Source organism: Engystomops pustulosus, chromosome 8 (assembly GCF_040894005.1).
Source record: "Engystomops pustulosus chromosome 8, aEngPut4.maternal, whole genome shotgun sequence".
In the NCBI taxonomy this organism is placed as follows: Eukaryota; Metazoa; Chordata; class Amphibia; order Anura; family Leptodactylidae; genus Engystomops; species Engystomops pustulosus.
In genome coordinates this window covers 48,286,924-48,313,067 of record NC_092418.1, presented here as the reverse complement: position 1 = coordinate 48,313,067, position 26,144 = coordinate 48,286,924, and the positions used below count along the sequence as shown (strand labels likewise).

The following is a 26,144-nucleotide window of genomic DNA, read 5'->3' as shown; positions in this document are numbered from 1 at the left end:
CATATATTATCTGCTGGATACGATGACAATATGAATTTATCTTTATATCTTTATGTATTTTGAATTTACTCTATGACATTTTTTGTATCCTTTGCCTACTCCACTGTCTTATTTGATTCTTTACCTGCCAGGACTAATGTTTTGTTCTTTGTCTTATGCACTATTAGTGCTTTTTAAATGCTTTTAATTATGCCTTTGTAAATTTTCAAATAAAGTTGTATGATCCTATTTAATGTACACCCTCTTGTATATACTCGTTTGTTCTGGAGCTATTTAGACAGGGATTGCTTGAGCGCTGGATTAAAGATTCAAATTGTGTCGCAACCATTGTACGTACTTACACCAGGAAGAAGATGGTGAACTCCGGCGGACCTGAGCGGGGAAGCGACAGATGCAGGAAATTGGGTGCACAATCTTTGTGAATCGAGGCACAGTGCATAGTCGGACAATGCACTTCAGGTGAACTCTGTCGGCCGGGTAAGTAAATGTGCCCCAATGTGTATCAAATCATTTAGTAAATGTACATGAGTTAAAGATGCTTGTGCAACTTAAACAAAATTTGGATACTTGGAGAATAATACTAACATTTACACAAAGGTAAATGCAACAGCTTTTCTATTTTCAATATCCTTAATGCTAGTCCCAACCTTCCGATCTTATAAGCAGTTATATTACTAACTATTCTATTTTGATGCCTATTCCACCATGTAAGATAAATGTGAGACTGGGTGCTTATACATAATGCTTCTACAACAAATGTAAAATTGTATTTTTTTTTTTTTTTTAGAGTGTCAACTTTTCTTAGAAAACTTCTTTGGTCCCCACACCTTAGTTATAAATACTTCATGTTTTGGCATTTGTTGTATGTCTTTTGACTTACCAATATATCCAACATTAAATTATACATGTCTTATTTAGTAAATACTTCTATTTTCTATATATAAAAAAAAAAAAAAATTCTGCAGCTGGAGCCATTTTGTGGCTTTATGGCTGTTCAAACAGGGAGATGAGTATCTGCTATAACTCCCATGTCATCACAAGATTAGGATGATTTAATAATAACTTTTGTTCTTCTATTTTTCTTTTAGAGAATAGAAAAACCTACAGCCAATGTTATATATGATAGGGTTCTATCAAATTTTACAGGTATGGTGAAAAATTTTTTGAAATTTATAGCCTTATAAGCCTGGCAAATAAGTGGAATTTGGGTATAGAGATGTCAATGGTAGTAAAAGTAAAAATTATACACAGGGGAGGTCTTTCCTATATAGAAATATAATTTCAACAGCTATATGCACAAAACTAAACCGATAGTGGTGTAACTTGTATAAAATCACAGTAAGCTTGTACCTATAAATCTCTTATGTAAACAAAAATATATTCCAAGTAGAAATATATATCAAGTAATTATTTTTTTCAGAGACCCCCCCCCACCCAATATGAAAATAATATTTTTGGCACCACAAAGACCTGGAAAACCATCCAGAACTTATAAAACATGATCTTTTTGTATATGATTTATATTTGGCAACATTTGCAGACTCGTAGACAGCTTTTTCATGTTCACATCATAACACAAATCACAGTGATGATTTTCTTAGGAATTTTTTGGGGAATTCCTAGGTGGAACTCTAGCGACTTTTTAGTTAGATTTATATTTATCATTGATATCCTAGACAGCTAGGTGATAAAAAAAAACCCTTTACAATTGGAGGAAAGTTTCATTACAGTTGGATGTCAAGTACAATTTTATCTTCATATAACGCAATGAGCAGCATTATGGCAAAACCGAAGAGAAGTCCTATATTTTGTAGAATGAATTGTCCTACAGGACTGTATCCAAGTTCTTCATTCTCACCATCCCCATGCAGCATTTCTGGAAGCTATAAATAGATTGAAACAGATTTAATGAAGGATGTATAAGTTAATAGAAATCTCTAACTCCTATATATACCGGTATGTGTGCAGCCATTTTATAGATTTACAATATACCCACCTATATTAAAGTAGAGGGACAAATATCATATAGTACAATACAGGGAGAGCTGTAACTAGTAGAGCCTGGGCCCCACTTACCCTTAAAAAATATATACTACATATTTTTACACAATCGATTATACACTTATATACACACAAACAAAAAGTTTTACACTCATACACACACATTTATACACATATACATGGATACACTCAAATGCACACATTTATGCACTCACACACTTACAGTATATACACATAATACACACAAAACAGAATATACACATCATATACTTTGACCTGAATTATATACACACCATATATACACATACAGTAAAAGCATACCTTATATACCGTTTTGATTACATACATACATATAGCACACACACACATAAGTAGTACATAGTTATCCTACACACGTATACCCACAAACCTACAATATACACAGCATGAACTGTCAGGCAGTCTTTGTATCACAGCAGGCAGGGTGTCAGCGGTCACATATATGATTTTGTGTAGCCCAGTAGCATTAGTACAAAACAGGGAAGTAGACAGCAGGAAGTAGAGATGACAGATTCCTAGTTCTGCCACCCGGCTGTCCCCTTCCCCCGACATTTCTCATCTGAGATGCTGGCTCTACTGTGTACTGTGAAAGACATGAACTGGTATAACGTAATATGATGCAATGTCCACAGTGTATATAACAGTGCACACCCTCCATTCTTTAGTGTGGCAGATGAGGTGGCTGGGCTCCCTGACACTGTGGGTCTGTAGTGGTTGTTATGTCTAATGCCCTTATAGATAAACCCCTTCTAAAATATAATAGTTGCACACTATAAGTTGAAGTACACATAACCAAACTTAGGGACCACAGCATATGAAATGAATGAAAGTTTTATAATTTCATAATAGAGTAACCAACTATGCAGTGATGAGTTTAACCATTTCTCATCCCATATACAGACTAGTATAGATCACTAATACAGTGTAATTGCATATCAGAATATTCACACAGACAGAAAGGGTACCATGAGGTCCAGGTCACATCATAGATCATATAGAATTATAAAGACAAATATGTAATAACATTTTCTTACCATATCAACAAGTGCCACATATAGAAACATGCCAGCTGTAATGGCAAAAATCCATGTGGTGATATTGTTGGCATATTGCCCGACTGCTGTCCCTATTAACATGCCTACGTAAGCCAACATTGCTGATAGGAGATTGTACACAATTGCTTGCTTTACAGTCATACCAGCTTTCAGAAGCACAGCAAAATCTCCTGTAAATAATAAGAAACACATTATAAATAACTGCAATGCTAACAATTGTCATATTTCTTTCCCAAATAAAAGAGAGACAATGTTCATATTTATCAAAGTGTCTTAGCCGCATGGTCTAAGGCTAACAAATAGTCACATTTACTATACCAGCATATTAATGTTGTACACTCTGAGAAGCAGAGACTAAATTATAATAATAATCTATATTTATATAGCCCCATCATATTACGTAGCGCTTTACAAATCATAGGGGACATATACATATAAAGAAAAACATGACAGAGCACAAACATTCATATGCAGCAAAATACAATTTAATATATAGTGGTGCTGTTCCTTGACCCAGTCATCAGCCGTCATCTTATATACAAAGTCCAAGGAGAATGGGACTTCATAGAAGCCTGACCTTGGTGTCTGGTGGTTGCTGGATAACAGATGGGAGGAGGACACAGGACAGGTAAAGACAGTTAAAACTTCATGCAGTTAATGAGTGTTATAGGCCTACCTAAAGAGATGGGTTTTAAGAGCACATTATACATGATACTGATTATACATATACCAAAGAGACAATGTTAACTGTGGACTAAAGATGGGTAATGAAGACCATTTAGATATTGGTGTATAGAACGCGAGCTTTGTGTGCAAGTTTGTATCTTGAGGAATTGTAAATATGTTGTTAGCCAAGATGAACTGTAGCCATGGCACTTAAGTTGTGTCAAGGTCCTTAAATTCTGGCACACAGGGTTAATGTTTACCCATGATAGACATTTATCTCCTATTTACAGGACCACAAGATGCCCTGTGATGTCCTCTTCCAACTTTGGCTTCTTTAGTGAGCCATAGTGGAAGACCTAAAGACTACAGTGGAGCACATAACGCATTATTCTTCTTCATGCCTTAGACTTTAATGGTACTACCGTGATAGCTCAGTCAGTGCCATAGGTTGGCATCACAGGGCAACTAAGGGGGTCTTGCGGTCACCCTTTCTGTTGCATGCAGCGGTCCTTGCTGTAGGTTTGTTGAGTGCTGAGCATAACGGATAAAGTATATTATAGGAAAACTTTTTTAAAACATTTAGTGAATACCAGAACCATCATGTTTGGTGTAGTATTTTTTGTAAATCTCCCCCCAAATTTCTGTAATGTTTAATAGTGTCAATTTACCTAATTCATGGGGCAGCTCATGGCAGAATACAGCTACTGATGTGCTTATCCCACCTGTCAAGCCAGCACTGAAGGCAGCACCTAGAACACATAAATTACATACTATAAATACCTAAAAAAAATTGATGTTTTACTAATTTCTGTAATTTTTGTGGACACTGCGAAAATCTCATATTTTATCATTTATACGCTATTTATTTTATGTGACAATTGGTTCTTTGACTTGTGATGTGCAAATAACAGAAATGAGTAATGGATTCATTATTTGCTACACATAACCACCTTCACCAATTCTGGAGCCGTTTCAGCACCCAGTATGCTATTGAAACACTTTTTTTTTGTCAGGTGGGCAGAACCAGGATGTCTTATTCAACCCAGGACCACCCTTCAGACAGTAGAAGGTCTCATTATAGGGGTTATCCAGGATTTATAAATATATTAGGGCCCGCTAGGGTGGGCTTTTTGAAAATAATAAACTCACCTCCTCCCGCACTGCTGATGTCCCTCGCCATGGTCCATCTGATATGTGCACCTGTTTGTTTTTTACAGGGCCAGACGGAAGCTCCCATTCGAAACCATCTCCCAGTGCCCTACAATACTGAGAGATAGGGATGGACGGGAGTGGCCGTCCTGAAGCTCCCTGTCCGTGGCTTCTGTGTCCCTGTAAACAAACTGGGGCAAGGATGAGACATACTGTGGCACAGGACATCAGCAGTATTGGAGGATGTACGTATACATTAATAATTTTTAAAAAGCCTGCCTCAGCCCATCCCTAAGTTATTTATTCCGAATAGACCCTTTAACATACTGGGAGCAGAAACTAAAGCCACCAATTCCCAGGGAGTGGTGTTGAAAAAAAAATTCAGCTGTGTTGGAGTAAGTGAAAGAGGCATGAGGTTGGAGTTGGCGTGGCAAAAGATAATTTATATTCAGGGTTGAGCTTTTTAAATTCTTTTTATACTGTGTTATAAATTAGAGTTTTTTGTTAGATACACATCTGGAAATCTATGGTAACATCTATGGATAAAAAGATTTGAATTCAACATTTCAACATTTTTTCTAAATGTTGGCACCGTTATTTCATTTTTTTTTCTGGGCAACAGCAGCCCTCCTCATTTGGCCCAAGTGTTTTTAATTTGCAGGAGACTGCATAAAGTTGCCAGTGCTGCACTGTATCTAATGTTTCTCTGGTGCATTACTTGTGGGGTGCCAGGCTCAGAGCCATATGGGCTTAGTCTGTCAGTAGGGGTACTGCTGGGTCCTGGTCACTGCTATTGCTGTGTTGTGGCAGCAGCGGGCTCCATGATGCACAACCCACTATGGGTTTTAAACAGTTTGAAAGTGTTTTAACAGTTTATTAATGTTTATAGCCTTACTATCTTCCCTGCACCGGGGTCCGTGCTCGACCGTGCGTGCCTCTGAATAGGAAGTGGTAGCGCGCATGGTGAGCCGAGCGCGGACCCCGGTGCGGGGAAGCTAGTAAGGATATAAACATTAATAAACTGTTAAAACACTTTCAAACTGTTTAAAAACATAACGGAGATATGCGCCGGCACAGCTCACCCTGAGCTGGTGCACGGCATGTCCAGCTTATAAGCCCTACCCGAAGTGGTAGGTTTCCTTTAAACTCACCACCTCCTTGACTTTATAGAACCTACTCACATTTCATTTCAAAGTTGATTTTCTGGATGATGGAACTATGCTGGGCCATGAAAGAAATAAGTTTTGGAAGATGTAAAGCTGCTAAATAACATACTGGTGATAGTTAATTAGGCCAATTTTTGATGACAGGTTCTGTTTAAGCAACTTGATCAAAGTGTGACTAAGAACCTCAAATGTGATTGATAAATGTGGCCTAGCAGCAATAGATCATTGTGTAATGTGTGGTCCAGATCTTGGCATACATTTGGACATGTAATATAATTTCATTAGGGCTCAGACACTGTATGGACAGAGACTACATAATCTTTCATTAAAATTTACCTGAAATTTCTACAAAGATAAAAAGCTCAATCTTACCTATGGCTAGTCCATCGCTAAAATTATGCATTCCATCTCCCATTATCACCATCCAAGCTATACTGGCAATCCCAGTATCTTTCATGTCTTTTCCCGTATGGCAATGGCCATGTGAATGGTGTTTACTCTGACTATGTTTCATTGGAAGCTCTGCTTTTCCATGATTATCAAACTGCCCAACATCCACATAATAATCATCATCACAAGAGCCATTCCTACTAGTATGTGGCATGGTATCTTCAACTGCTGCAAAATCCTTCACAGGGGACTGATGGAGATTATCCATTTCTGCTTTTTTGAGCGGCTGGGATGCAGGTGGGCTGTCAGTGACTAAATTGAGACAAACAAGTTATAACAAACATCATAATACATTGGAAATATCTGAATGACACACAGATATCATAATATATAAAAATTGAAAAATGTAGTGAACTGATGATTTTTAACATACGGAAAAATGCGCTGTTAGTGTTATCTACAATTTTCTTTCACACTTTTACCTCTGTCAAATTCGAATTTACATTAAATTTTAACATTTGCCTCCTGCACTTTCCTAAAGACCAATACTCAAGACTATATGGAATAACATTGTACATATCTGAGCCATCTATGAGAGTTAGTGAATCTACTGGCAAACTCATTGGGGTAATTATTTGCACCTGTTTTTTGTTAAAAGATAAAAAAAATATTAATAAGAGATCTCTATTCAGTAAAAGGCAACTAAACAATGAAAGACATATGAAGAAGGTTTAGGAAAAAGTTATGGACATCTAGAGCAGAGGGAATTTCTGAATGTCAATCTTTAAGTCAAGAGTTCTTTTTGCTGATCATGTGCAACCGGTGACCTGACCTGGAGTCATCTGTACTGATGTACACACCACGTGGTAAGAGTGTATACATTTTTGTGATAACACTCACTGTTTTTATGTGATTGCCTTTTAATCCTTAGGTTTCTACCCCACCCCACACACAACAGTGAATGTTTAACTTTTTCATAACATCCCATGACATCTGCCTGAGGATGTGAAACCATCAACAGCAGCAGGATCAAAATATCACATGTACCCTGCTTACTTATCTTGTGTAGTATAAAAAGAAATGGTTATAGCTGAAATGCAATCAAAAAAGGGGTCACTAGATGGTTTTCTGTCGTATGTCACAACTCACATCAGTCAAGGGCAGAAATGTATCTAAAGGAAGGATTTGTGCACCAGTTTTTAGTCTTCGGAGCTCTTCTACACATCAGATTTATTGTAGTGGCTTAGACTGCCTGATAAATCTGGTATTTGTAGTCTTAAGAGCTGCAGTGTGCTTGAAACTTTTTTTGCTGAAAAGTCTCCAATTTATGCACAACTAATATTTACTATGCTAGGAGGGGACTGGAGTGGATTTGTGTCAAAATTTTTGAAAAGTTGCATAATTCTGGCGTGAACTGAGTTACTTATTAACCTACACAAACCTCAAAAAAAGCTTTTCTGAAGAGAATATCAATATTGAGCTAAAAGGCAAAAGAACTAAAACAAACAAAAAATGAGAGCTGCAAAAATAAATTGCAAAAAACATTCAATTTGTTTTATTCATCATTACATTTTACAAAAGGTAATACGTGGATAGCAAGTTTAAACAATATAACATAAATCACTGACTAAAAAGTGGGGGGACAAAAAGCTCCCCAGTGTGTGGCTTGAATTGATAAGACCAAGGTATAAATATACTGGGACAATACCATCTATAAATTACCCCTCTATAAATGGACCTGAAATACAAAAGACTACCCGTACAATATCGATGTACAACTACCTCATCAGAAATATAAATGGAAAAGGTAATGAAGGGTAACATGCAGAGAATCCCCAAAAATATAGAATTTTCCATATGTTTTCTAGAATTTTTTTGTTGGCTGGTGAACAGAGTTGCTCCAATGATACACTTTAATAAATGTTGTGTGACAGTGGTCAGCTGAAAAGTAGCAATAAAAAAAGCTCAGATATGAATTTTTAATGAGAAACAAATCCAAGAAGAATGATAAATCTACACCTAGGACTTCTTTTCTACAAAACAAGTTGTTTTTCTTTCCATTTCTCTTTTAAATAAAAAAATGGTCCTGTTAATTGTTATTCGGAGGTAAAAGAAGTTGGGCAAAACTGCTAACATTCTAAATAACCCACCAAACACCGTTTATTTATGGTATGTCCACCCAGAAATCCAAATTACCTGCCATAGGTTTTAGTTGTAACCATTCTGCATTTGAGTGTCGATTTAGTTGATGATCAGATAATTTTTTTCCCACAGCAGACTCATCGGCTTTCTTCCTTTGTTTCAACTTATTCAGCTTTCCCTGACAAAATCAAACAGCATATTCAATAATATAGTGGCTTCCAAAAGGCTGTACATACCATATATACCTGAGTATAAGCCGATTTTTTCAGCACATGTGCTCAGCTTATACTCGAGTGTATAAGAACATAAACATGTATGTATCCTCTAGTGCTCATAGACGTGCCTTTACCTGCAGGGAGATGGAGAGCCGCGAGGAGAAGAGGACATGGGGCTGAGCACCAGAGATAAGTACCAAGTTTATTATTGCTGGACATTTATTAAAGAGTAGTTGCTACATTTCCCACCCTAGGGTTATACTCGAGTCAATACATTTTCCCAGTTTTTTTGTGGCTAAATTAGGTACCTCGATTTATACTCAGGTTGGCTCCAAAGGTTTGCAAATAACAGTTATCTTCGGCCAATTGTTTTACGCCTAAGCTGTACACATCTGATAACATTGTCTGGTGTCTTATTATGCAGCAAAAGTGACATGTAAAACTTAACTTTTCATATTCAAGATGAAAATACAATAAGAACCACAATTTAATTAACATAAAACACAACATTTTTTGCCACCACCCCTAGGTTAGGGTGATCACATATACACTTGAAAAGTGTGGACCCATTGATATTGGATAACACATGTCCACGCAGAGTAGCCAATGGGAAGTGTAAAACAGTGGGGTCTTGTCGACTAAGACATACCCTATTGCCTTAATATTCACCCTAACACCTCAAGGTATGGCTCCCACTCTTTCAAGGGCAGTCCCAATAGTTGCCATATCTTCAGTGTACTGTCCCTGACCTACTGAGATGTTTATAAATGCCCTATGTGTTTCATGTGGAATAACTACAATCATCAGGGGCAATAAACTCTAAATATGGCTTAGCACTCTCTTGTGTGCCCTTGTAAAAGCAACAGTTATACCATGCTGTGTTAGGGTGAATATCAGTACAATTGGGTAAGTCTTAGTCGATAAGACACCCAACTGTTTAGTCCTCCCCATTGGCTCCTCTGTGTAGACATGATGCAGTAAGATCTATCCTTTTTCTAAGCCCCTATATCAATAAGTCCATAGTTTGCCAGTGCACATGTGAGTACCCTAACTTAGGGGTGGCAAAAATATTGTGTTTGATTCTTGAATATTAAAAATTAAGTTTTACATGTCGCTTCTGCTGCATAGGTTAGGTTAGGGTCATCACATGTACACTTGAAGTGTTGACCCATCGATGTTGGATAACATATGTTCTTGCAGAGTAGCCAATGGGGAAGGTAAAACAGTGGGTCTTGTCAACTAAGATATACCATAATGCCTTAATATTCACTTTAACACCTCATGGTATAGCTCCCACCCTTTCAAGGCCAGTCCCAATAGTTGCCATATCTTCAGTTTACTGTACCTGACCTACTGAGCTGTTTATAAATGCCCTATGTTTTTCATGTGGAATAACTACAATCATCAGGGGCAATAAACTCTAAATATGGCTTAGCACTCTCTTGTGTGCCCTTGTAAAAGCGGGAGTTGTACCATGGGGTGTTAGGGTGAATATCAGGACGATTGGGTAATTCTTAGTCGACAAGACACCCAACTATTTAGTCCTCAACCAACTATTTGTGTGGACATGCGGTAAGATCTATCCTTTTCCTAACCCCCTATATCAATAAGTCCATAGTTTGACAGTGCACATGTGAGTACCCTAACTTCAAATTGTATCTGTAGTGCTAATTCTTTTAGGAGCAGTTTGGACATTTGTTTGTTCAGATACCTATTTTCTAGCAATAAAAGCTATTAAAAGGATTGAGCCTATAGCCCCTCAATAAAGGCAGCGCAGTGGAGAATCTCCAAATTTTTTCTTGGTCTCTATTTTAACAAATATTGCAGTTTGCGTTTAAGCCGTAAGGAGATCACTGCATCGTCCAATTTTCAAGAATGTACATTTCTACACCAAGTACCTACTGCAAGCAGCCCTAGGAGCACCAGTTTTGTTCCCTTATTTTTTTTCCACAAAAATTATAGGAATTTGCTGTACCACACATGGTAGAAATCAATATGATGAAAGCTGCTAAGAACAGACATATTTGGCAGTAATAAAGATACAAGACATTCATTTGGTCATTTCTTCTTCACTCTGCTGCCTAGAGACTACCTGCAACTGATGAGAATCTGGCTGAGCAGAAAAATCTGCCTCATGCATCTGGACTAGATACACTGAGGGTTTTTGGAAAAGCATAATGTTACGAGAAGGGAAAAATGGATACTTACCCCTCTTTCTTTATAATGTTTAAACATTTGTAGGCAATGCTCAACTGTAAAGAGCAGATAGATGCCACTAAGGGCAACAAGACCTTTCATTATACCATCATATTCCACCAAAAACTCCTCGCTTGAAGCTTGATCTAAATCTTTGTGAATGCCATCACTTTTCCCAAATTCATTTGATTTATGGTCATGTCCACTTTGTGACTGCAAAACAGAATGAAAACAGCAAAAGAATAAGAAAGTAAAAAGGCCACTGCAATGTTTTTACTGAATGTGAGTTTTCAAATTTTACTGGAAGTCTCTAGTACATGAAAATTTGTATGTAAGTTCTAGACACATTGGCCCACATTTTCCAAGGTGCTTGCGACAGTTTTCTGGGGGGACTTTTCATGTTCTTTTCAGTGCAAATTGCTTGCACAGGTACCGGGCCGGTTCCAGGTTTCAGTAGCCCGCTGGGCGACAGAGCCTCAGTGGGCCCCTTTGCAGTAAACTCACATAGCGGCATTAAAAATTCAGAAATTAAAACAGTCTCCTGTTCCCTGAAAATATTTCCAAGCTTATCATTCCATACAGCTCCAACATGGTTATTTTTTATAAGCCCCCTTCATCCCTTATGGATTCATTAGATACAGCCCCCTCATCTCAATGGATTCCTTATATACAGCCTTATGTGAGCCCCCCCAGCAGCTCTGGTCCCCGGCACTTGCCCATGTGTACATATATACATATGTGTTGCATGTGACTCTTGTGTCGAGGCTGTACTATTCTTCATGCAACACAAATTTCTGCACTGAATGGGGTGTTCCGGTGCACAGTTCAACAGTCTGACACATGTATCAAGTCCCATGTTAAAGGTTCCCCAAAAAAAGTTGCTACACACTGTTGGATCGGGGTGCCAGATTCATGAAGAAGTCGCCCTCTGCACGCTACCCAGGCACTGTTTTAAGTAAATGTGGGCCATTGAAGCGGTTGAGCAGCATTTAGTAGTGATGGCCTATTCTTTGTAGCTGGAATCAGTTGACTCAATGGGGCAGATTTACTTACCCGGTCCATTCGCGATCCACCGGCGCGTTCTGTGTGGAGGATTCGGGTCTTCCGATTATTCACTAAGGTAGTTCCCCCGATGTCTACCAGGTGTCGCTGCTGCGCTGAATTCCATCAGAGTGCACTGAAGTTCACCAAGTGACATTTTTTTTATTTTAAATGTGGCGGTTTTTCTGAATCCGTCGGGTTTCAAATTATTTTGAATAGCAAGAAGGAAATAAAAATACATGATTGAGCCTTTTTTTCCAGATACAACCTTCCTGGTATGAAAAAATTATTTTTTTTATAGATCAGGCATATTTATTCCACCAGTGGTAAGTGTTACATTTCGGCTGACTCTATGCATGCTTGAGAATGGCTGCATAGAGTCAGCCGAAACGTAGCACTTACCACTGGTGGAATACATATTCCCTATTTATCTTGGAGTGCTGCTTCCTTCCTTGGAGTTTGTATACACATGGGATCCTGAGTCAGTCCCTTGAAGCCTGCACCCACATTGGATTTAATCCGGTTATCCACAGTGCTGCTCCTTCTACCTATTTACTGTTAATACACATATAATGCCTGATCTATAAAAAAAATTTTTTATACCAGGAAGGTTGTATCTGGAAAAAAAGGCTCAATCATGTATTTTTCTTTCCTTCTTGCGATCCAAAATAATTTTCATAAATAATGATCAAAAGGTTGTAGAGTTCCCAAAATGGAAGAATGGAAAATGTCAACAAAATGACACACTACACAGTTCCATACAAAGTATGAAAAAAGGGTTTTTCTTAACAAAGTATTTTATCATTTTATTTTTTATAAAAGGTGCCAAGACATAACAAAACTGTTTAAATCTGGTGTCTCCATGATTGTACTGATCTAAACAATGTGTCAGTCGGACCGCACAGTGAAAGCTGTAAAATTAAAGCTAAGAAAATGTATTGCATTGAAAGCTATGGTTTATGTTATGTGCGATATATAAAAAAGTTAAAATGTTATACTGTGTATGTCGACCGGGGATCCACAATTTCTCAATCTTTCATCCTTATCTTAGGTTCAAATTCAATAACAGTCCACACGACAGGATTTTCAAACCATCACGACCGGTGACATTTTAGATGAGAATATGTCACTATTCATACACGGGACTGCCACGTTTTCTCTCCTGGTGCTTTAATTCCTCCTAATGGCCAATTCCACTATGCAGAGAAAATATAGACCAAACATGGCTTACTCCGGAAGAAGCCAAGAGAGGCCCAACCCAGGGTGGGGCAGTGACTCGGCGTCCTCGTGGAGATATAAGCGCATTTTTATGGTTTTTATGTGAGTAGATTTGTAGTAAGAATTTAATTTTTGGGAACTGTCTACGCTATGTTTGGTCTATATTTTCTCTGCATAGTGGAATTTACCATTAGGAGGAATTAAAGGACCAGGAGCGAAAATGTGGCAGACCCGTGTATGAATAGTGACTTATTCTCATCTAAAATGTCACCGGTCGTGATGGTTTGAATCCTGTCGTGTGGACTGTTATTGGATTTGAACCTAAAAGAAAGATGAAAGATTGAGAAATTTTGGATCTCCGGTCAACATATACAGTATAACATTTTAACTTTTCGGGTACATTTTTGATCCATCCGGGACCGTTGTATGCAGCTCTCTTCACAGAAGGTGTTGCATTCCTTTCTTAAATTATTTCTTAGTATATAATAAAGTGCTTACGTGGGGCAAGAGATGAAGAAGTGCATCTCCACTTAAGGTTCCCACAGCCAAAGCGACAAGGAAGTTGAGCAGGAACTTGAAACAGCCTTGGTTAATGATTGGAATCAAAATCACTCCCAGCAGTGACAATAGACTGATAACAGTGATAGAAATGAGGCCACAGATCCAAGCTTTGTATGCGATAAGAAGGAGGCAAAAAAAAAAAAAAATCTTAATATATTATTTGACCAAAGCTACACACATAATTCAGGGATATTATTGTACAATATAACAGATAAGTTATCTTAAATGTAATTTCTTTGTAGATCTTTTCAGATTAAATTTGGCAAAGAATAGGTTACCATACATTGATTTATGAAGGCAGCTGACAATAATGAGACAGGAGAACTTCACTGATCACAGCTCCAATTTACTCTAGGTGTACTACAATGAAAATTGCATTAAGCATTTGAGTTCTACCAGAAAAATATATAAACTTTACCCCTTATTTACTGTCAGAATGTTAAAAGGTAATGCTCAACCACCTATCCATTCAACTGCTGTTCACTATGCTAATATCACATGGAGACCTAGAAAGTGTGTTGGACACCTATAGGGTACACTGGTAATACAATGCTGTATTACTGACAGATATCTATCATACCTTTATGTTAATAATGTTTTATGTTCAAGGTAATTTTTTGTATTCATTTATTAATTGAAAAATTTTTTAGTCTGGGCTCCTATGGAACATGCTAAAAGTGAAATAGCCACCATGAACTGGTCCACTGTGTTGCATAAAAAAGCAAAGTAGATTATTTCCCTCAGTACATTTGCAACGTGCGACATAAAGGTCTAAAACACTAAGTGTACTAATTTTTTTCATTCTAGGTTCAAGGGTCAGCTTCTGTTTTCTGTGAGATGAGTATTTTTTATTGTACTATTTTGGAACACACACTGGGAAGCTCTTATTAATATCTGACTTTTTAAAGTTTGTTTTGCAGGAGACTATGTTGAAATGTTATAGATTTATAAACTGAAAACTGGATGCATCTTTAAACCTGTCTGCAGATGTTACTCCACTTTTTACACCACCTATTCAGTGGATTTAAATTGGTAACAACAATTTAGCAAAAACCTGCAGCACCAATTTGGATGTGGATTTTCACCATGTCAAATTATCCTATTGTACACATTGAGAATATATGAGAAATTAAATAAATATGGGAAACAAAGCAAATTTTGAATGTTACTTATACATTAGTTAGGATCCACAAAAAATTTACTCATCTGGAAAGATTCCTAATTTTGTATTTCCACAGCAAGGCAATTGAGTAAGACCATCTATATGTTAGGAGGGGTATTGGCCATGGTAGAAGTGGCATTACATTATTTTACTGTGAGTTTATAAAAACAGAATAGTAACTACCTATCTTGTTTGAATAGTCTCTACAATCTGAAAAAGTAAAGTAGTGGGGTTTCACTAATACATAAAAAGCTACTGTAACTAAAAAAGTAATTTTGCCATTTCAACATTACATCTTAAATGATGTATAGACACATTGAACAAGTTTTGGAAAATTTTTAGAGCAGGCTCAGAATGCATTAAAAGAATGGAAAAAGCCTTACTTATTGACCCCCAAATGTCAATGGTTACAGGGCTCCCATTAGGGAACTGGGCAATTTCCCAGGACCCCCTGTCCTAAAGGGGCCTCTACATTAGGACTTTTGTGGGCTGAGGATGTATTGTTCCTTTAATACTCCTTGCTTAGTCTCCTATAATTTGTATATTTCCTAGACAGGGGCACTTTTAGCCCAACTTTTCCAGCCCAACCAGTATACAACAATGTCATATAAAGAAGGTTCTGAAAACAGGAATTATTTACCAGTTGCTGCTTCTTTACTTTCTTCCAATGTCTCTACTTCCAAATCTGTAAAATGCTTGATGCAAAACCTACTATCAATCTGATATAACAGTGCAGGACAAAGGTAGGCAAACTGATGCGGGGAAATTGGAGAGTTGGTATTTAGCCCGTAATAACTGAGGAGCTGAGTAACATTTAAACACTAGAATGGAAAAAAAGAACAAAAATGCATTAAAATGTATTACTAATATGGTCACTTCTGGCATGTATTAATATGGAGTGGGTGAAACTTTTTTATTTTTATTGTTTGTCTATGTATGTTAGAGTAAAACGAAAAATAGGCAATCAATTACGCAAATATTTATATTCTTTACATTTTCAGGTCAAACAAGCTAAATTATGTATAACATAAAAACACAAAGAGCATTGAAAACACATGCAACACTTTAACTTTTTCTTGCATTACGTACAAAGTGTATTTTTTTTCTAAACAATAGGGCAGATTTACTAACAGATTTTACTACCTGTACATGAACGTGCTTGGATGGTGGAAATGGACCTGTGTGCTGGGCTGATCCCACAGACTACAGAGTACAGTGAAGCAGATATGAGTCCTTGCATCATTCATATGCTGCCAGGAGGATGTATCATATATCACTGCACTATGATTGGTCTGATTGGAGCAGCACATGGTCTGTTTGTGTGCACATAGTCTAAAGCTGGGTCTCATGCCACTCCCTACATCATAGGGTATTTTTAAAAAGTATTTGCATAATTTTAACAGCCTTTTTTTGTAAAAAACCAGGTCATAGGAAGCTGAAAGAAGAGGTGGAACACACCAGTATGTCAGTGTGCTTGGTTTACAATCCTTCATCCTGGTGCTAGCACTTGCACTGTCATGTGTCCCCTTATTCAAAATTTTGAAAACTGAATTAAGAATTTGGTCATAGATTTCTATATTCCACTCAATGGACTACTCAATGGACTACAGCTTATAAATGAGCCCTGTCTGCATCCAACTCCCCCCCCCCCAATATGTTTTTTAGTTTAGATGACATGTATGTGCTATGTTTGGCCTTTGCCAAACAGGAGCTATGCATTGTAGAAAATCAACATCACTTTGTTTTTATGTATTGTGAACCAAATATATCTTGAGAATGCTGTAGCTACACTGATGCATAAACATATCTTGTTAAATCCCTGAACGGAGTGGTTTTGCTTAAAAAACTATTTTAAAATTCAGGACCTTCGAAAGCTGGGTGAAAGCTGGTTGCCATACATAAACACAGTGGGGCTCATTTACTAAGGGTATGCGGAGCGCCGGATTTAACAGGGGATTTTGGAGCACGCAATTGGATTTTGGCACATCGGCGCCGGCTTCCACGCGACACAAATCGGTAGGCGGGTCGTCGGACAACCCAACGGATTTGGACTATACGCGGGATTTAAAATTTCGAATTGTGTTGCAAGACACGCACTTACAAGCATCGGGAAGAAGAAAGTGAATGCTGGCGGACTTCGGCGGGGAAGCGACGGATGCAGGAACTCAGGCGCACAAGCTATGTGAATCGCGCCGGACTTATCTTCGTCAGACCGTCCGAATCAGGGATAGCGACAGGACCAGGTAAGTAAATTTTCCCCATCATTTCCACATACACAGGAGTTGCCTGGACTGTCCAGACAGGACTAATCAACCTGATCTGGATGTCTCATGCACAGCAGCTGGGAGATGGTGCAGGGAATGATTACTTATGCCTGGCAAGAACAACACAGTTCTGAAGCATGCTGAAGAAGTGCATAATTAGGGTGAGAGGGGAACGCCAGGGCAGCCACAAGAGGGACAGAGCCTCATTATCATAATTTTAGAATTGTTTTTTCAGGATCACCACTCAGTTCCAGAATTAAGCAAGATATGTTTCTGCATACGTGTAGCTGCAGCATTCTTAAGGTATGTTTGGTTCATAATGCATTAAAGCAAATGGTAGATTTCCTTTAAGGAATTTTGTGGCTTATTCAAATGCAACTTTGCAAACTTAAACTTGTCTGGTCGATTAAACCTAAACCACCTACGGGTCCATATAGACCAATGGATTAGGGTCCCAAATTTACCCAATAGCTTTTTTTAATTGAGGCCACAGAAAGCTAACATGTATATTTTCCAAAAAGTGATTCTGGTGAAGCCGAGATAATACTTAGGCTTTATTATGAACTCGCTGTTTCTATGATGCTTGTACTGTGAAGCTGGGGTGTACGACACCATCCTCAATTGCTGCAAAGCACAGGCACCACAAGCTCAGGACAAAGGGAAGTATAAAGGTTTGCATTAAAAAAACAAACACATGGATAATTCATACATGGTGATTTGGGACACCAAAGGACCTGTGGGTGGTTTAGTGTCTTAAATCTCCCTGACATGTTCCATTTAAGCCATCTTTTGAACAGATTAGATTTTTTTTTAATTGAAAACCCTTCTATATAAGCCATACTTATTTAGGCATTTCTAATAATGATATATTGAACATGAACATTCTAGAAACTGAGTCTAGAATGTATCTCTTGGTTCTTTATACTATTTTCTGAGCACTTCACAGTTTGACATTATGGGTGAAATGGCTAGGAAGTCCATTACTATGAACATTGTCAACTGTCTTTCAAAGTGTGTTTCACTATGCAAATGGGAAAGGATGACCGAATTGAAAGGAGGATGGATGGGGCCATGCATTGCGAGAGTTGGACCAAGAATCTCCTTCCCTCAGTAAGAGTATTGCAGATTGTAGCTTTTTCAGCATGACAATGACCCAAAACACACAGCCAGGGCAACTAAGGACTGTCTACTGTCTGGAGTGGTCTAACCAGTCTCCAGACCTTAACCCAATCAAAAATATGTGGAGGTTGCTGACACTCAATGTTGCTCAGTGACAGCTTCGAAACCTGAACAACCTGGAGAAGATCTGTATGGAAGACTGGGCCATAATCCCTGCTGCAGTCTGTGGAAACTTGGTAAAGAAATACAGGAAATGTCTGACTTCTGTAATTGCACAAAAAGGTTTATTACCAAGTATTAAGTTCTATGTTTTTCTATTATATCAAATTCTTTTTGAATGCAATTGAATGCTAATTAATTATTAAAAAAACATCCATGTATTTTTCTAGATTCTGTCTCTCACAGAAAAAGAATGTAATCCAGCAAACGGGCAAAAGAAATTTGCTATGATAATGCTGAAAACGTATAAACTTTTCTGTAAGGCGCCTATGTTTTAATCGATTTTCAATAAAAATGGAATTTCAAGAATAACCACAGAAAAATGTTTTTTGGTCATATACTGGAATACCCTTTTTTCCTGTCTGGATATTTTCCTCTGTGCAGGAAGGCAAGTGGAAACATTGTTGACTGCAAGGCCGTATATTTGTTTTTATAGTCTGTCTCTCAATTGAAGTGTACCCAGGGCCCCTTTTGAGACTTGTCATCTCGCCTCATGGCAGGTTTAGCCCTGAGTGTATTAAAAAAATTATAGACCTTTCCATTCTTTGTAGGTGGAGAAAAATACTTATTTTCCCGAAATATTTTAGAAGATTTTCTTTTTTACTTTTCTTTTCTTTCTTTTTTAAAATCTTCAATGATTTTTGTAAGTAGACATTTAAGCAACACAGCCTCGAGGCAGTGCTAAACATTTTGTCAAGTATATTTTATTAGGTATTAGTTCCAATTAGCATAAAAGGAAGCTATTAATCAAGAGTCTTACACAGAATGTCTGTAAATCAAAATACCGGTTTTCCAAATTATTTGAAACTTCAGGGATATAGTATACATTTTAACATTTCAGTGTAAAATTTGAAAAAAAAGTAACCTTCACTTACCCCATCATGTTCGTGCACTTCATAATCGTGGGGATTGTGACTTTTCTCCAAGCCAGCATGGGTACTCATCTCATCATTAGGAGCCTCTCTTTTATGGGTGTTTCTCCGCCTGTGTTCCTCAGAGAGAAGATTATCACTCTGCACATTTTGTGGAATAGCAGAGATATGGACAGGTTTGTAACCGTGACTTTCTTCATCTCGTTCAATGTATGGTTTTACAGTAGCATTTCTGGGTTTTGGTTCTTTCCTATTTTTATGCTTGTGTGGCTTCTTTGTTACTTGTTGCTGTGTTGTATTAACACTTGTTCCTAATTCATTTGTTTGCCTTTGAAGTGAGACACGGCTGACTGCAACACTGATATTATGCTGGTTGCGGTTATGGAAATGGTAAGTTCCATTGGGAACATGATGATGCAAGTGATTTTTGTGGGTGCCCTTATTCTCCTTGTGCAATACTTTTTTCTTGTTACATTTGTTAAAATCATTTGTGTTCAAAATTTTGGATTCATTTTTATCATTTGTGTACGGATGAGATTCTATGTGATCTTGTACATGTAAATGCTTCCCTTCCTGAACATCTAAAACATCCAGATGTGAAACAGGATCATGGCCTATGTCCTCATGACCTATTTCAACCACTTTTACCTCACCAAGACCCAAACTGGATAAAAGTCTTTCAAGCCCGTAATATGACAGTCTTCCATTTTCCCCATAGCGATGGAATAATTTTTCAATATAATATTTTTGTTCATGCTCAGCTTCAGGCAAAGAAGACTGGTCTGGGAACAGCATTGAAGCTCCATTCTGCAGATCTGGCTCTTCTGACATTTGGTGACCATGTCCATGGCTGTTATCTGATTTGTAGCCATGACAATGGCTACAGCAATTAATAATAATGGTACACAAATAAATGAAGCAAAATTTTGTGTGCAGGAGTAACTTCATCTCTATTTCACCTACAAAAACACACATAAATAACAGGGATATGCTTTTAATATTTAGATCATGTACTTTGCAGAACAATTAAATATAATATAAATATATATATTATATATATATAATACACAAAAAAATACAACATATAAACATATGCTTTACCAAATATCTCTCGTCTTACAGTAGTTACTAGTTTCTTGTCCTACTAGCCTAAGTGACTCAAATGATCTCAAATTCAACAAGCTGAGACAATGCATTACATGGATCACAAGGAGGCTCAGTAACCAGGACAAGCACATGCATAGTATAGTTTCCATTGTTTCACAATATGTTTTTGCTCATGCAGGTAATAAATAATAAATTTAAAGAAAACGATGCAAGATTCATAGACAATATTTGTTAAAAAAAAACTTAACCACAGTAGTAAATCACTACAATTACTGATATATCTTGTGTAACAAAAGTTTGCTGCCCTATGTCATGAATACATAAAAAAAACAAAAAAATTATATATACAAAATGGAGAAAAATCACAACCTATCATTCATAACTTTTTTCTCCAAGAACCTCTCCCCTTCAAAAAAGTAGAATTTAAAAAGTGTGAAAAACAAGGAAAGAACTAAACTGCTCTTAACAGACAGAAAACTTAGCAGGACAGCCAGCTGCCACTTACCAAAATTGCATTAATGGCTATTTATCCTTCCTCTTTAAAGTTGTACTACAATTGGGAAAATACTGTCTCCATATCCACGAGGCTGTCATTTATAAAGCTTCCAAACTTAGGGGGAAGGGCATGTAGATACAGAGCATTGTTAGGAGATGCTGCATACAATGAAACCATTAATTTTTCCTTCAAAGTTTTCCCAGAAGCAGTTAGTTCATTATCTGCAATGTTTCATGTGATAGAAAGACATTTAGCAGAGGACATCCTTATGGCTGGAAGAACGGTCCGAATAATGGGTACATTGTATGCACAATTAGAACAACATGTTTTCAGAGTTATTATTTCATAATAAGTTATCATAGACGTTGGGACACACTTCTAACATACCGCACGCTTCACACAGTAAATATTGGATGCTGTAACAAATTAGAAATTCAACCTGGGTAGATTTAAGCTACAATTATGCTGAAGTATTATGAACAGAGCCTACAAAAATGAATGTTTGGAAAATGTTATGGAAACACGGGGGCCGTGTTCACACATTGCATTTCAGTTGCATCGTTAAACGCAACACTTGGCCTGAAAACACATGAAGCTCATTATTTACATACAAAACACGTGGTGCTAATTCTAGAACACAGGCATTTCAGTTCTCGTCAAGCCCCCCCACTATTTAAAGATGCAACTGAAAATCAGCATGGGTTAAACACTAATCAAAATGAACAACATGAAAATATAGTTGTCTGAAGGACTGAGGACGGTTTGGTCAGGAACATGCACCATGGAACCACGGACTTATCTGAGTTTTTAGGAATTACTATAATCTTCTCCCTTGTGTTACTTCCACGCCAAGTGGGCATGGAGGGGAGGTGCCAGGCATTCCTGCCCCAACTGGGGGCTGGAGCCTCCTGATATATCTCTTCTGGCGGAAGGGGCAGGGTTTAACCATATGCAACATCTCCCACCGGGGCCTAGCCCTTTTCTTGGGACCTGGAGGCAGCCGGGGCCCAGAATACCGGAGTGGCTGGCGGTTGCGGCCTAGGCACGCTGTCACGGTGCTTGGTATGGGGACCGGAGGGCTGTCCTACAGCCTGGCAGGTCTCCAGCAGGTGGTGTGTGCAAGAAATTATATGAGGGAGAGGTACTGGTTCTCCCTTGGACAGCCCCTTAATGTCCGATGGGTGGTGAATGGGGGAGCCCTTGATGTTACAGCCATATTAGGGACCAGACAGAGGCAATATAGTGCAAAAATAACTTACAGTTCTTTATTCAAACCAACAGCAGGCCTAAACACTTTCTTACAGATGGTAGGATTACTGGGAGTGATCTTGGAGAGTGAACCTCAGGAGTTAGTTCACCAGCCTGGTTGCAGATGCAGGCTGGGATTTAGCTGTGTCCAATGATGGAAACTGCAGCTTTAGTCCTGGATTGGTTGAATGTCAGCCCTGATGGTGGACTGACACGGTATCTCTCACTGTGGGTGCTCAGGTAGATGATCTAGATGCTTCTCGGTCAGGAGCTGGATCCCAAGAGAGCTTGTCTCTTCCTGTCCAGCGGTTTTGTTATTCCCTCTGGTCAGGTGGTGGCTCACTCTCCAATCACACTCCAGTTCACAATGAAGCATGTAATTGGATGATAACATTATTAAATAAGATTAACCCTTGCCTATCCAGGCAGTATCTACCGCTGCATATTACCTCTTGGTGTACTGAATGTTACAAGGGGCCTATTCGCAACCATTCCTCTGCCATGCGCATTGGCAGGGGTGTTGCACATATGCCAGTACATCATGTACCAGCGTATGATAAATTCCCCTCAAGGTCCTCATTCCTGATCACAATAGTTTCAGTGGAAAGCCATCTGCGATCGGGCCAAACCCATGGGGTTTCAAAAAACAACATTAACTCTGCGTGTGAACCAAGCCTTAGGCTACCCACACACAAACATGACTAGATTTTTGTTGGTTTGTTTGATCCATGTTGTGTTGTTATTTGTAACCAAAACTTCTAATCAGAAAGACTGCTACAAATAAGTTGGTTACTTCCCACAACTCCTTTTTAAATCTAAAAAAAACTAATCTAATGTTATGCTTTCCAATGTAGATTTTGACAACCATGCCCTATATTCTAAGCAGCATCTGGCCGCACCATCTGCTTGGTATACAGGGTATTATTTCAATTGGAGAGTGATTTTGCCATGGATTGTCCCAAAAAAACTCTGGAAAAAGAAAATTGTGTGAACTGTCTCTTAAAGATAATCTTTGAAACTCTGCAATTATTTAATTATTTTTATTTACTGGAATGTTGAACTATTAATTTTTTTAAAGTGTCACACATGTCAGGGGCCACTTTTTAATATTTTAATAATAGAGGTTTTCACAGTAGAGTTTTAATATTTGCAGATGATACTAAGCTGTGTAAAGCAATTGATACTGAGGCCGATAATATAACATTACAGAGGAATTTGTGGAAGCTGGAGGAATGGGTGGAGAAATGGCTAATGAAGTTTAATGTGGATAAATGTAAGGTAATGCACTCAGGCCATAAATACAAAAATTACAATTATGTTCATAACTGTCAATTGCTTGGTATAACTGCACCTGAAAATTACTTTGGTGGATGCTAAACTTAATATAGTGACCAATGACAGACAGCTGTTGATAAAGCAATTACAGGCGGTCCCCTACTTAAGGACACCCGACTTACAGACAACCCATAGTTACAGACGGACCCCTCTGCCCCATGTGACCTCTGGTGAAGCTCTCTGGATGCTTTACTATAGTCCCAGACTGTAATGATCAGCTGTAAGATGTCTGTAATTAAGCTTTATTGATAATTCTTGGTCCAATTACACCAAAATTTTGAAACTCCAATTGTCACTGGGGCAAAAGAAAAAAAATTGTCTAGAACTTCCATTATAAATTATACAGTTTCGACTTACATACAAATTCAACTTAAGAACAAACCTCCAGACCCTATCTTGTATGTAACCCGGGGACTGCCTGTATACAATTATAGGATGTATCAAAAGAGTTATAGATTCTCATGATAAAAACATAGTTTTGCACTCAAATTACTGGTCAGGCCACACATGTAATGTATAAAAAGAACATAGTAGAAATGGAATGGGTACAGAGGAATGAATGAAGATTAATAATGAAAGATTATTAGGGGAATGGAGGAAGGGCTACAATACAACAATAAATTGCTAAACTAGGGATTATTCATGCCTATACCTTCATGCTTCCTCTTAAATTATCTGGTATTCACAATCTCCCCTTTTTTCACACCAATGTCCTCACTTTCTCCATACTGTACACCACTTACCTGGTTAACCAGCATAAAATAGTCAATGTACTAAACTGCTACATCAGGAGCACACACCAAAAACTGCTTGTTGTTTGCCAATGTGAAGTATAACAGTGGCTTACTGACTACACTCCAAATAAGTCAGTTTCCCACTGAGATCGCTATCTTTACCCTAAAGACTCAAAAATTAAATCACCCACTCTTGCTGTGTTTTTATTCACATTGGGGGTCATTTACTAAGGGCCCGATTCGCGGTTTCCCTAATATTTCTGATTTGCGCCGATTTCCCCTGAATTGCCCCAGGATTTTGGCGCACGCGATCGGATTGTGGCGCATCGGCGCCGGCATGCACGCGACGGAAATCGGGGGGGGGGGGGCTTGGTGGCCGAACAAAAACCCGACGGATTCGGAAAAACCACCGAATTTAAAAAAAAAAAATGTGTTGCGAAAATTGCACTTACCTTCACTCAGCCCAGCTCGGTGTATTCCAGTGCGTTCCGATGCTCTTCAGCGCAGCAGTGCCACCTGATGGACGGCGGAGGAACTACCTTAGTGAATCCCGGCCGTACCCGAATACAGCGCAGAGAACGCGCCGCTGGTGTCGCGAATGGGCCGGGTAAGTAAATCTGCCCCATTGTTTATTATAAACACATTGGGGGTCATTTACTAAGGGCCCGATTCGCGTTTTCCCGCCAAGTTACCCGAATATTTCCGATTTGCGCCGATTTTCCCTGTATTGCCCCGGGTTTTTGGCGCACGCGATCGGATTGTGGCGCATCGGCGCCGGCATGCACGCGACGGAAATCGGGGGGCGTGGCCGAACGAAAATCCAAAGGATTTGGAAAAACCGCCGCATTAAAAAAAAAAAAAATTGCCGCTCGGCATGCGCTTACCTTCACTCAGCCCAGCTCGGTGTACTCCAGTGCGTTCCGATGCTCTTAAGCGCAGCAGCGACATCTGGTGGATGTCGGAGGAACTGCCTTAGTGAATCGCCGGAAGACCCGAATGCACCGCAGAGAACGCGCCGCTGGATCGCGAATGGACCGGGTGAGTAAATCTGCCCCAATGTCCCACCAAATTCTGAGTTGGTCAGACATGAGTTTTTGCAAGCCATGCATAGATCGGATAGGATGCAGGTTAGTGTTATTCATCTCATTGCAATCTACAAAAAAAGTGCTGCAGCTTTGTTTTGCCTTTATAAATTGTCTATATTTTCAAAAGTTATGTAGTTATGCATGCAGTATCCATGCTGAAAGTTTGTGTTAAAATTATAATAAAAGCAAAGCTGTATATAAAAGTGATTCCCTGCTTATAATGCCATGTAGTCTGAACAATCCTTTAAAATAGTGTAATCACAGCCCATGATAGTTGGGGGACAAGGTCATCCAGTGGTCAATGATGATCACAGAATATACAATATGGTCACGCATATTAAAAATATAGCTCACCACTCTATTGTCACGGTAATCAGAAGTGTAGATAGTGAGTTCCTGTCAACGCAAGAGCTGACCATGTTAAATTTATCTGCTACTTTGTGCAGAGTAGAACATTTAATTGATTTAACATACTGTTGAATGTTAACAATTTTGTTTGTACTATATCATTAAGAAACATTTTAAGAAACAAGAAGATATCTGCAAATTACCTTTGAGGAGCTACAAAAAAATCCCAAGCAATAATTACAGCTGTAGACGGGGGGGGGGGGGGGGAGCTCCGTAATAGTTTTGGAAAGGAGGTACATAAGCTGCTCTGTGATGT

The 26,144-nt window shown here is 38.4% G+C and overlaps 1 protein-coding gene across 1 annotated transcript; it reads right to left on the bottom strand.

Annotated features, from left to right (window-relative positions):
• Positions 1-242: 242 nt before the first annotated feature.
• On the bottom strand, positions 243-21,158 carry SLC39A10 (solute carrier family 39 member 10). The gene is made up of 10 exons (XM_072120855.1): positions 21,088-21,158; positions 19,479-20,434; positions 15,642-15,822; positions 13,777-13,946; positions 11,032-11,232; positions 8,663-8,786; positions 6,449-6,778; positions 4,430-4,510; positions 3,075-3,265; positions 243-1,883 (listed from the first exon to the last, which is right to left on the bottom strand). The coding sequence occupies exons 2-10, from the start codon at positions 20,421-20,423 to the stop codon at positions 1,725-1,727; spliced, it is 2,382 nt and encodes a 793-aa protein (XP_071976956.1). The 5' UTR covers positions 20,424-20,434; positions 21,088-21,158; the 3' UTR covers positions 243-1,724.
• Positions 21,159-26,144: the final 4,986 nt, after the last annotated feature.

What these genes read in the sequence shown, in the direction of transcription:
- SLC39A10 (XM_072120855.1), bottom strand. Translation starts at nt 20,423, where the DNA reads ATGAAGTTACTCCTGCACACAAAATTTTGCTTCATTTATTTGTGTACC. An exon ending in AAGTAAAGAAGCAGCAACTG is followed by an intron (nt 13,947 to 15,641) that starts GTAAATAATTCC and finishes TCGCATACAAAG; the next exon opens with CTTGGATCTGTGGCCTCATT. An exon ending in TAGCGATGGACTAGCCATAG is followed by an intron (nt 4,511 to 6,448) that starts GTAAGATTGAGC and finishes TATGTGTTCTAG; the next exon opens with GTGCTGCCTTCAGTGCTGGC.